This window comes from Ranitomeya variabilis, chromosome 8, assembly GCF_051348905.1.
Source record: "Ranitomeya variabilis isolate aRanVar5 chromosome 8, aRanVar5.hap1, whole genome shotgun sequence".
Taxonomy (NCBI): Eukaryota; Metazoa; Chordata; class Amphibia; order Anura; family Dendrobatidae; genus Ranitomeya; species Ranitomeya variabilis.
In genome coordinates, this window is record NC_135239.1 from 209,570,059 (window position 1) to 209,582,679 (window position 12,621).

Consider the following 12,621-nt stretch of genomic DNA (forward strand, 5'->3'; position numbering starts at 1 on the left):
CTTCAACAACAAGCCACCTTGCTGTTCAAATGCACTTCCAAAAAGGGAAGGGATGTGCCTTTTCTGGGGTGGCTGGGGGCAGATGTTTGTAGCCAGGGGGGGGCAACAACCATGGACCCTCTCCTGGCTATTAATATCTGCCCTCAGTCACTGGCTTTACCACTCTGGCGGAGAAAATTGCGCGGGAGCCCACGCCAATTTTTTCCGCGATTTAACCCTTAAATTTAATAGGTACAGCGCCGAAATTTTGCACATACACACTACTAACATTAGTAGTGTGGAATATGCAAAAAAAAGGGGATATGAGATGATTTACTGTATGTAATCATGTCTCATATCCTGTCGGGTTTGTGAAGGAGAAATGAAAAGCCGGCAATTGAATTAGGGGCTTTTATGCTATCTAGCGCTTCATTAAATATAAATATACATATATAGGTGTCTCACTGACATATATATATGTATATATACCTATTCTATGTGTATATATCTACTCTATTCTAACCTGTCAGTGTGATTTTACTGTACACCGCGCTGAATTACCGGCTTTTCAAAGGACTCCGGTGCGTAAAAATCGGACAGAACTCGCATGGTGCGAGTGCTGTGCGATTTTTTTCTCGCACCCATTGACTTGCATTGGCGAGTCTCGTCCGAGAATCGCAGCAATACGCAGCATGCTGCGATTTTTTTCTCAGTCCGATTTCGGCTGAGAAAAAAAATCGCAAATGAAAAGACACCTATTGAATAACATTGGTCCGAGTGCAATCCGATTTTTTATCAGATTGCACTCGTCCGTTTTCCTCGCCAGTGGAAATGAGCCCTTATAGTAGTTATATTCTTGTACATAGGAGCAGTATTATAGTAGTTATATTCTTGTACATAGGAGCAGTATTATAGTAGTTATATTCTTGTACATAGGAGCAGTATTATAGTAGTTATATTCTTGTACATAGGAGCAGTATTATAGTAGTTATATTCTTGTACATATGGGCAGTATTATAGTAGTTATATTCTTGTACATAGGAGCAGTATTATAGTAGTTATATTCTTGTACATAGGGGCAGTATTATAGTAGTTATATTCTTGTACATATGGGCAGTATTATAGTAGTTATATTCTTGTACATAGGAGCAGTATTATAGTAGTTATATTCTTGTACATATGGGCAGTATTATAGTAGTTATATTCTTGTACATAGGAGCAGTATTATAGTAGTTATATTCTTGTACATAGGAGCAGTATTATAGTAGTTATATTCTTGTACATATGGGCAGTATTATAGTAGTTATATTCTTGTACATAGGAGCAGTATTATAGTAGTTATATTCTTGTACATGGGGCAGTATTATAGTAGTTATATTCTTGTACATATGGGCAGTATTATAGTAGTTATATTCTTGTACATAGGAGCAGTATTATAGTAGTTATATTCTTGTACATGGGGCAGTATTATAGTAGTTATATTCTTGTACATATGGGCAGTATTATAGTAGTTATATTCTTGTACATAGGAGCAGTATTATAGTAGTTATATTCTTGTACATAGGAGCAGTATTATAGTAGTTATATTCTTGTACATAGGAGCAGTATTATAGTAGTTATATTCTTGTACATAGGGGCAGTATTATAGTGGTTATATTCTTGTACATAGGGGCAGTATTATAGTAGTTATATTCTTGTACATAGGAGCAGTATTATAGTAGTTATATTCTTGTACATAGGAGCAGTATTATAGTAGTAATATTCTTGTACATAGGAGCAGTATTATAGTAGTTATATTCTTGTACATAGGAGCAGTATTATAGTCGTTATATTCTTGTACATAGGACCAGTATTATAGTAATTATATTCTTGTACATAGGGGCAGTATTATAGTAATTATATTCTTGTACATAGGACCAGTATTATAGTAATTATATTCTTGTACATAGGGGCAGTATTATAGTAGTTATATTCTTGTACATAGGGGCAGTATTATAGTAGTTATATTCTTGTACATAGGAGCAGTATTATAGTAATTATATTCTTGTACATAGGAGCAGTATTATAGTAGTTATATTCTTGTACATAAGAGCAGTATTATAGTAGTTACATTCTTGTACATAGGAGCAGTATTATTGTAGTTATATTCTTGCACATAGGAGCAGTATTATAGTAGTTATATTCTTGTACATAGGAGCAGTATTATTGTAGTTATATTCTTGTACATAGGAGCAATATTATAGCAGTTATACTCTTGTACATAGGAGCAGTATTATAGTAGTTATATTCTTGTACAAAGGGAGCAGTATTATAGTAGTTATATTCTTGTACATAGGAGCAGTATTATAGCAGTTATACTCTTGTACATAGGAGCAGTATTATAGTAGTTATATTCTTGTACAAAGGGAGCAGTATTATAGTAGTTATATTCTTGTACATACGGGCAGTATTATAGTAGTTATACTCTTGTACATAGGAGCAGTATTATAGTAGTTATATTCTTGTACAAAGGGAGCAGTATTATAGTAGTTATATTCTTGTACATAGGAGCAGTATTATAGTAGTTATATTCTTGTACATAGGAGAAGTATTATTGTAGTTATATTCTTGTACATAGGGGGCAGTATTATAGTAGTTATATTCTTGTATATAGGGGCAGTATTATAGTAGTTATATTCTTGTACATAGGGGGCAGTATTATAGTAGTTATATTCTTGTACATAGGAGTAGTATTATAGTAGTTATATTCTTGTACATAGGAGCATTATTATAGTAGTTATATTCTTGTATATAGGGGCAGTATTATAGTAGTTATATTCTTGTACATAGGGGCAGTATTATAGTAGTTATATTCTTGTACATAGGAGCAGTATTATAGTAGTTATATTCTTGTACATAGGGGCAGTATTATAGTAGTTATATTCTTGTACATAGGGGCAGTATTATAGTAATTATATTCTTGTACATAGGAGAAGTATTATTGTAGTTATATTCTTGTACATAGGAGCAGTATTATAGTAGTTATATTCTTGTACATAGGAGCAGTATTATAGTAGTTATATTCTTGTACATAGAGGCAGTATTATAGTAGTTATATTCTTGTACATAGTGGCAGTATTGTAGTAGTTATATTCTTGTACATAGGGGCAGTATTGTAGTAGTTATATTCTTGTACATAGGAGCAGTATTATTGTAGGCTGGTTCCATAGAATAGCAGTATTTTACTATTGGTTCTAATACATCTGCAGGATCCATAGAGGAATTTAACCCATTCATCTCCCCCTACTCTTTTGGGTAAGGACACCTCCAATATCTTTATAAAGCTGATCAGACATCAGAATCATAATTAACCCTTGCTTCCCCTCCAGGTGTCTGTGCAGTTCTCACTGTTATCTTTCAGGAAAAGTTTTCCAAGCGCTTAACTGAGCGAATTAAAATGACAAATGCTATAAATCATCCCCGATATCCAACAGCGTCTCCCTTTGATCAGGACAATCTGCTTAGGTCTGCCTGTCACCGCTGGGGCACCTGAATATCTTAATGGAAATTTTGCACATTGATTTAATGTTAAGAATCAAGAGACTTTAAGTAAGGAGGATGCTGCAGGGATACGGGCAGTCAGACTACAAGGTTATTGTGTCCAAACCATTGTGATGAGTGGGAAAGGCAGACGTGACAGCATGAAGAATAACAGGTCAGCCAAAATCATATACGGGTGACGTCATGAGAACAGGGAAGAAGCCGGAATTCTAATGACGATGAATATAAAATGTCAGGAAAGGTGGAGCGTTCACCAACTGCAGCAGAACTACAACTCCCAGTCATAGATTAAAGACCGCCAGTCCAGACAAGAGGATCAATCCAAAACTAGTGCACCCTGAAAAACAACAAGATGCTCCACAACCCTTACTATGACATACAAAGCCATTCACAACCAGTTTCCTCCATACTTCTGTGACCTCGTCTCCCGGTACCTACCTACACGCAACCTCCGACCCTCACAAGATCTCCTTCTCTACTCCCCTCATCTCTTCTTCCTACAACCGCATCCAAAACTTCTCCCGTGCTTCCCCCATACTCTGGGACTCTCAACCCCAACACATCAGATTCTCCATACTCCAGAGCTGCACTCACTATTCTGCTGGTGCAGTCACTGTGTACATACATTACATTACTGATCCTGAGTTACCTCCTGTATTATACCCCAGAGCTGCACTCACTATTCTGCTGGTGCAGTCACTGTGTACATACATTACATTACTGATCCTGAGTTACATCCTGTATTATACCCCAGAGCTGCACTCCCTATTCTGCTGGTGCAGTCACTGTGTACATACATTACATTACTGATCCTGAGTTACATCCTGTATTATACCCCAGAGCTGCACTCACTATTCTGCTGGTGCAGTCACTGTGTACATACATTACATTACTGATCCTGAGTTACATCCTGTATTATACTCCAGAGCTGCACTCACTATTCTGCTGGTGCAGCGACTAACAGAATGGTTTTTAACAGGGATAGATGCAAAATCCTACATCTGGGCAAGAAAAATGAAAAAAGCATCTACAGAATGGGAAGAATACAACTAAGCAACACCACATGTGAAAAAGACTTGGGACTGCAAAGTATGTGCTACAAGAAACGGTTAAAGGATCTGGGAAGGTTTAGTTGCAAAAAAGAAGGTGAAGAGGAGACTTATTAGCTGACTACAAATATCTGAAGGGATTACACAGTGTAGAGGGATCATCATTATTCTCATTTGCGCATGGAACTAAACTGAAAGGGAGAATATACAGATTAGATATCAGAAAAAACTTTTTGATAGTGAGGGCGATCAGTGAGCGGAACAGGTGGCCACGGGAGGTGGTGAGTTCTCCTTCAATGGAAGTCTTCACACTGGACAGACATCTGTCTGAGATGGTTTAGTGACTCCTGCATTGAGCAGGGGGTTGGACACGAGGACCCCGGGGATCGCTTCCATTCTAGGATTCTATGGACATTCCCTTGAAGAAACAAGAATCAATGGACAGAAAGACTTTTTCCTGAATCTGGGAGCGGGAAGGGAGAGGTTGGGATAATGAGGGTTTAGATTCTGATAGTTAAGTTGGAATTTTATTACTACTCTCGTTCTATTTCTGAAAATGTTTAATAAAAGTTACCCAATTTAAAAAGAACAGGAAACTTTCAGGCCGTTATCAGAGGCGCATTTCACACATGATTTCACTCGATCTCCTGGCTCTCATTTTGGTGTTGGATCAGTATTGATTGCATAAATCACCATTGAATAGCGAAATGTGGAGTAGAGGGATTAATAGGGCGAATCCAGACTGGGAATGATGGAAATTCACTGCCTGCAGCCCATTACTGACGCCGGTCTTCGTGATATAATCAGGGTCTCTTCTCCTGCAATTAACCCATGAATGTTCCTATTTCCTCTAACTAGAAACTTACCGGCTGGTGGCATTAGTGGCGCTGGTTACCTGCTCTGCGGGCAAATAGTAGGAGTCGGAATAATGCCTGATATTCCTCAATCACTTAAACTGACCAGCTGATCCACGGTCCTTGGCGTTTCATCATGCAGAGCTGAAATCTCCCAGCAGGCCTTGCTAGATTTGTCCATCCTCATCCCACCTCTGTGCAGATGGACCAAAAATCTACAACAGTTAACCCCTCTGCTGTGTACAAGACATGGATTATCGGATGGGTGTGGACTATGGCCGGTTATGGATTATCGGATGGGTGTGGACTATGGCCGGTTATGGATTATCGGATGGGTGTGGACTATGGCCGGTTATGGATTATCGATGGGTGTGGACTATGGCCGGTTATGGATTATCGGATGGGTGTGGACTATGGCCGGTTATGGATTATCGGATGGGTGTGGACTATGGCCGGTTATGGATTATCGGATGGGTGTGGACTATGGCCGGTTATGGATTATCGATGGGTGTGGACTATGGCCGGTTATGGATTATCGGATGGGTGTGGACTATGGCCGGTTATGGATTATCGGATGGGTGTGGACTATGGCCGGTTATGGATTATCGGATGGGTGTGGACTATGGCCGGTTATGGATTATCGATGGGTGTGGACTATGGCCGGTTATGGATTATCGGATGGGTGTGGACTATGGCCGGCTATGGATTATCGGATGGGTGTGGACTATGGCCGGTTATGGATTATCGGATGGGTGTGGACTATGGCCGGCTATGGATTATCGGATGGGTGTGGACTATGGCCGGTTATGGATTATCGGATGGGTGTGGACTATGGACGGTTATGGATTATCGGATGGGTGTGGACTATGGACGGTTATGGATTATCGGATGGGTGTGGACTATGGCCGGTTATGGATTATCGGATGGGTGTGGACTATGGCCGGTTATGGATTATCGGATGGGTGTGGACTATGGCCGGTTATGGATTATCGGATGGGTGTGGACTATGGCCGGTTATGGATTATCGGATGGGTGTGGACTATGGCCGGTTATGGATTATCGGATGGGTGTGGACTATGGCCGGTTATGGATTATCGGATGGGTGTGGACTATGGCCGGTTATGGATTATCGATGGGTGTGGACTATGGCCGGTTATGGATTATCGGATGGGTGTGGACTATGGCCGGTTATGGATTATCGATGGGTGTGGACTATGGCCGGTTATGGATTATCGGATGGGTGTGGACTATGGCCGGCTATGGATTATCGGATGGGTGTGGACTATGGCCGGTTATGGATTATCGGATGGGTGTGGACTATGGCCGGTTATGGATTATCGGATGGGTGTGGACTATGGCCGGCTATGGATTATCGGATGGGTGTGGACTATGGCCGGTTATGGATTATCGGATGGGTGTGGACTATGGACGGTTATGGATTATCGGATGGGTGTGGACTATGGACGGTTATGGATTATCGGATGGGTGTGGACTATGGCCGGTTATGGATTATCGGATGGGTGTGGACTATGGCCGGTTATGGATTATCGGATGGGTGTGGACTATGGCCGGTTATGGATTATCGGATGGGTGTGGACTATGGCCGGTTATGGATTATCGGATGGGTGTGGACTATGGCCGGTTATGGATTATCGGATGGGTGTGGACTATGGCCGGTTATGGATTATCGATGGGTGTGGACTATGGCCGGTTATGGATTATCGGATGGGTGTGGACTATGGCCGGTTATGGATTATCGATGGGTGTGGACTATGGCCGGCTATGGATTATCGGATGGTTGCAGACTATCGGATTTGCCAAGTATTGAGACTACAGATTGCTGTTGATCCACGTTGTATTTCAGACGTCAGGCACAACCAGCTCGCTGCTTCGCCCGTATGTAAATCTTTCCTAAGAGACGGGACTTTTATTTAACGGTGGAATTAGTGGAGTCGCTCATCCGCCGTCCTAAACAGTCTGCTGTGGAATTAAAGCCACATTAGCAGTCGTTTGCAATATGCCTCCCGCTCCGTGCCTGTTGTAAGTAATACGGGGGAAGGATTTATCAAAGTGCCAGACTGCAGATCCTGCTGTCGTCCTCACCAATGCCGTGTGTAACCAGTTGTGTGCCGGGCGCTGGCACGTCCCCCCAGGGCTACCATACCTGTCTGCAGGGCCGCCCGGTCTCACGTAGGTTATCACCAGAGGCCTGGATTTGTGCCAGTCGTCCTGTGCACCTCCTGAAAAGCAAAGTACATGAAGCCATTATTTTACCCCCCTCAGACCCAGCTAATAATATATTCTTTAAATACGTAACTACCGCCTCCCACCAGCCATAACATGCCACTTATAGCACTGGCAGCACCCCCTCTGCACCCGCTTTGGTCATGTAATCACATGCAGTGTTCGGGTGCCCTGGAGGCGTCTCGGATCAGACAGCCCCAAACAGGAAGGTAAGTAAGTAGGTAGGTAAGTAGCTAGACACCATTCTTAAAGGGACACAGACGCTGCCCCGTCCATAGGCCTCAGTGCTGTGGAGCTGCAGTACAGCTTTACACATGATCTCCGCTCCCTCTGGGAACAACAAGGGACGTCCACAACTGAGGATAACATGGGGTGAAAGCTCAATGGAGCGTAAATGGATAATACCGCAAGCAGCATCTATACTGCGCCGGGCGATCACCCTGCGCTGCCTCACGTGGTCGCCTGCATTCACACAGCCCCAGATATTTTCCAGACTGATATGGTCTAGCTGCAGTTTATTATTAAAGGTCATTCTGGAAATGGTTGTTGGAAATGCATGAATTAAACATGGTGACCTTTAAAGCTCCCACAAGAGTTTCTTTCCAAGATTTGGAAATGTAAAATCCCCCACGTGTCGTGCAGGAGTATGGACGTGGGGCACGTAGCACTGCAGTGATAGCTAGTTTGCTATTCAGGAGTCTGGGAAAGCTGGGTATCCAAACTGGTTGTTCCCCAGACACAGAACGCCACTGCACTCACCTCTCATAACAAACCCGAAGCTGTTCCCTTCTTTGCACAAGCTGATCTCCAGCGTCTTTGGGATGATGGCAGCATTGTTGTCTGGAGCTGGAAAATACGATAAAATTACTGGGAATTTTTTAAGAAGGAGATTCAGATCCGTCATATAACACTACATGAAACACCGACAGCTTGTCCCACCTGTAACCAATTCTTCAGGGTCCCCTGTGGAAGTTGGGCAATAGAGTGGGGATAGCTGTTAATGGGGTTGCAAATTATCCTGAGTCCTTAAAATAGGAGATATTTTACTGATCCCCGGGGGGCTCTTATCCCTGGGGGTCCACACTGCAGAGATCTGCCTAAACGGAGCGGAGGTGGAGCATGTGCAGCTCTGCTCCATTCACCGTCTATGGGACTGCCATGTCCGACCTCCACTCCATTCAGATGAAGCTCTACCTCGGGATCGATGGGGGTCCCACTCCGCAATTAATAAATTATCCTTAACGATGTGCAATCTTGTTCCAACCCATTTAAGGATATCAGAGGTCATCTTAGCGTCCTTGGTGTCCTCTAATAGTCTTATAATAGACAGCAGGCGACATATGCCCCCATTTTACACCATGGTACCATGACACGAGCGCTCACTTACAGACCACGGGCAGCTCGTACTCCACCTCCAGCACCACTCTCTCCCCCACGTTCTTCAGCAGGCTGATAATCTCTTCGTGGCGCAGTTTTGTCAGATTAATGCCATTCACGGACTTTATGTAATCCCCGATATTCAGCTGGTCACTTCTGTAGATAAATGTAACATAATGGTTATGAAAACGACTGCAACGCAGGAACCTCACCCATAGGGAGCCATGATGCAGAGCTCACCTGGCCGCCAGGCCTCCTGGCCGCAGGTTGGACACTCTGGGTTTGCCATCCTTGTCTGTGCCACCCGAGATGGTGAGCCCCAATGTGCTGCCTTCTTTCTTGATGAGCTCCACAATGGTCACTCCCCGGAACTCCTCTGAGGAGCAAAGAAACACAAAGGATGATAACTTCTCCCATCCTCCACAATCGGGGGATTTACTAAAGCTGCACAGCGACCCTCAGGATTTCACAGTGATGTATGCACCATATGTCTCGCAGGAGTCCTATGGTCGTACGTTCTGCATCGTGAAATGGCCACTAAGTCCTGCAGTTGGCAAGGACAATGATGGGTCATGCAGTCAGTCCAGCTGCTGCCAGGTCACCAATGGGACCAATAGGTCCATAGCCAACAAAGCCATTCTCTAACAATTCTTCTAAGCCATTTCCGCTGTCGGGCGCACTGGGTGACAACCGATCGGGCCTCAAATACAGGCTGACACCCAAAGTCCTGGACGGCTCTAGTTATGGAGCACATTTCTCCACAATCAACCATTCACAAACTATCCAAGACTCCTGAATGTCAAATCTGCCTATAACCGTGTAGCGGTACATTAACCAGTACGGATCCAGAACGTGAGAAAGCTGGGGACGCTGCAGCGGTGGCCATTAGTGTAATCACCCAGCTTTCCCAGCAGCAGATATAACAAACTGTTGAATATGTAAAGCAAGTCGATTTCCGGAAAGTGTGCTCCCCGCGGGCGGTTTATGTTCTTTCCCTAAGAGCATTTCACGCATTTTTGGAGTTTTTGCTTTAAGTGATATAAATATTCAGTGACCCATAAAAAAAGAAGGAAAAGCAATGAAATGCGCTGGAAACACAGATAGGAATTGAATTAGCACTTAGAAGTGGCAGGGAAAGGGCACAGGAGGGGTTAAGCTGGCACTCGGTGCTGCTCCGATGGCTCCGGGATGACTGACGGCTCCGCTGGAGTCCTCGTCCTATCAATCTCACCTGCTGCTGCTGGAATTATCGGCTGCCCATGCCGGCTCCTCGCCCGCCCCGCGCACACCTCTTAATAGGACTGCAGATGGCACCTTGCGGGGATATTAATGCTTCCTCGCTGTGGTTTAATTTCTGTCCTGACAAAAATTCAAATTGTAGTTTCGGGGCCCCCGCTGCTCCGAGGCGACTCGTGTGGAGTCAGGATTATTCGGAGGGAGTTAGGAAAACACACGTCAGAAAGTCGCCAAAGCTTCTGCAGAAAAGTATGCACCAAAAACTGCGACTGTTCGCCCAGCGAGAAGAGCCCTGCTACCCGAGGGAGCCGGACACCTATGTTTTTTTACTAGAGTTCCACTTTAGGATCTCACATTTTTAAAACACATATGGTGCCCCTCGTCTTGGTCCATTTTACCCCTGATCAGGGGTTACAGATTGAAAGCCCCCTGTAGAAAAGGGAGAGACATCACCCAGTAATAAAAGCTTCTCCAATTAACCATGTCCTGACTTTGAGACATATAACAAAGTTCTGATTTTTGGGGTCAGGATAGTGATGGGCACCAAATAACGAGGATCATGTGTATGTCCTTGATATATTGTGTGGGCTCGTCGGGGGTGTAATCAATGAAAGGGTCAGAATGGCTGGACTCTCTGGGGGATGAGCCGGGTGGTCTGACTGATCTCACTGGGGACTCACCTGGAATGCTTTGCCGTCTGGAGACCAGGGCCACATCGTTCCCTGACAGATCTTTGCTTCCTTTGGAATAGGGTCCATCATCTATTAGAAGAGAGACGAGGAGTCATATACAAAACACATACAGTCTGAAAGTTTTACGTGTTTCTTCCAAAAAATAACATTTCATTATCACTTCTGATAGCACTAAAGAGAACCTGTGTCAGGAAGAAGCCCCATTACATTAGGAAATACCCTCAATGGAAATCCATTCATTGAGCTGGTCGATTAGACGCGGGGGGCTAATAGCGGGGTCCTAGCAATTGCACCGCTCAGTGATCACAAAACTGCTGGTGACAATATTCAGCAAATAGAAGAAAAAATCCAGCTTCCAAAAATATCAAAATTTATTGAAGATAAAATCCAAGATCCAAAAACATGGTTCACAGGAGAAGAAATGGCAGCATGCTACATGTTTCGAACAATAAGTTCTTTTTCAAAGCTTTGAAAAAGAACTTATTGTTCGAAACATGTAGCATGCTGCCATTTCTTCTCCTGTGAACCATGTTTTTGGATCTTGGATTTTATCTTCAATAAATTTTGATATTTTTGGAAGCTGGATTTTTTCTTCTATTTGTTCTATTACTTTACGTGAAGACTGCACGTTATCCGGGCTTCCCCACAACAAATGCCTAGTAGGTGAGCTGGTTTTGTCACATTTTTTTTCTTCTGTGACAATATTCAGCCCCTTTAAAGGTCCTGGGCCTCGGGTATTTATCAGAAGTCAGGGGGGCCACATAACATTTTCCTGAACCCTAAACAACAGGCTTATGTTCTAAAACGGGGCCCCATAATTTACAGCTTGGTGGTACATGTGTACCCAACGAGAGGGATATAAGAGGTGTCTGGCAGTGGCACAAGATCAGACATATTGCGATCCAACATGTCCGATCCTACCGTCTGCTCCTGGGAAAGCGTTGAGACGCCCCTGCACACATTTGGGTTTGGCTGATATTGGACCACATATCTCCCATCTTCTGGGTCTTGGATCTATATTTTTCTGTGGAGGATTTCATCCATTTATTGTAGGATACTCCACATTTTTATACACAATGTCGGCATTATTTTGCTAGAATTGCAACAAAGGAAAATATTTTTGGCTTGCGGTAGTGATCTCCAGTCCTCATCTGTCATGACATGTTGGGAGTTGTAGTTGCACAACAACAAATGAACCACAGGTTAGGGGTGTAAATATTAGCATAGATGCAGACCCCCACCTAAGGAGCCACGTAATGTGCTGCTATTAGAGGGGGCTGTATATGCGAGTACCAAAAGATTGAAAAACGTACGACGCTCACGGTTGGCTGTACTTGTGTTCTATACTTAAATATTCTATTAATATATAGATATTCTTACATTTTTAAGCCAAAAGGAAAGCAAAATCATCAGTGCACTGCTGGAAATTTACATCCACGGCCCCTAATGTTGCATTTCTTACCCAGCTGATGCAATTTCTGTATGAATTATTTTACAACTTCTGCAAATCTAAAGTTTCTCGATGACAAACACTAAAAAAGAAGAAATCTCAATCTGCCACTACGGTATTATACATATGTGTGTCGTCCTCCTAACTCTCCAAGGCTGGATCCCGCCATCTGCGGAGCATATTTTACACGGTGTGTAATC

General features: G+C 43.3%; 1 protein-coding gene across 12 annotated transcripts in view; it reads right to left on the bottom strand.

Annotated features, from left to right (window-relative positions):
* GRIP2 (glutamate receptor interacting protein 2) overlaps positions 1-12,621 on the bottom strand; it is a 307,958-nt gene that overhangs the window by 28,356 nt on the left and 266,981 nt on the right. For all 12 annotated transcript variants that reach the window (XR_013218444.1, XM_077276673.1, XM_077276672.1 and 9 more), the window contains 5 exons: positions 10,960-11,040; positions 9,284-9,419; positions 9,054-9,199; positions 8,426-8,512; positions 7,587-7,662 (listed from right to left, as the gene is read on the bottom strand). Coding sequence is in view for 11 of the 12 variants with exons in the window: in XM_077276673.1 (XP_077132788.1) it covers positions 7,587-7,662; positions 8,426-8,512; positions 9,054-9,199; positions 9,284-9,419; positions 10,960-11,040 (526 nt within the window). In the remaining variant the exon portion in view is untranslated. The remainder of the gene's footprint in view (positions 1-7,586; positions 7,663-8,425; positions 8,513-9,053; positions 9,200-9,283; positions 9,420-10,959; positions 11,041-12,621) is intronic.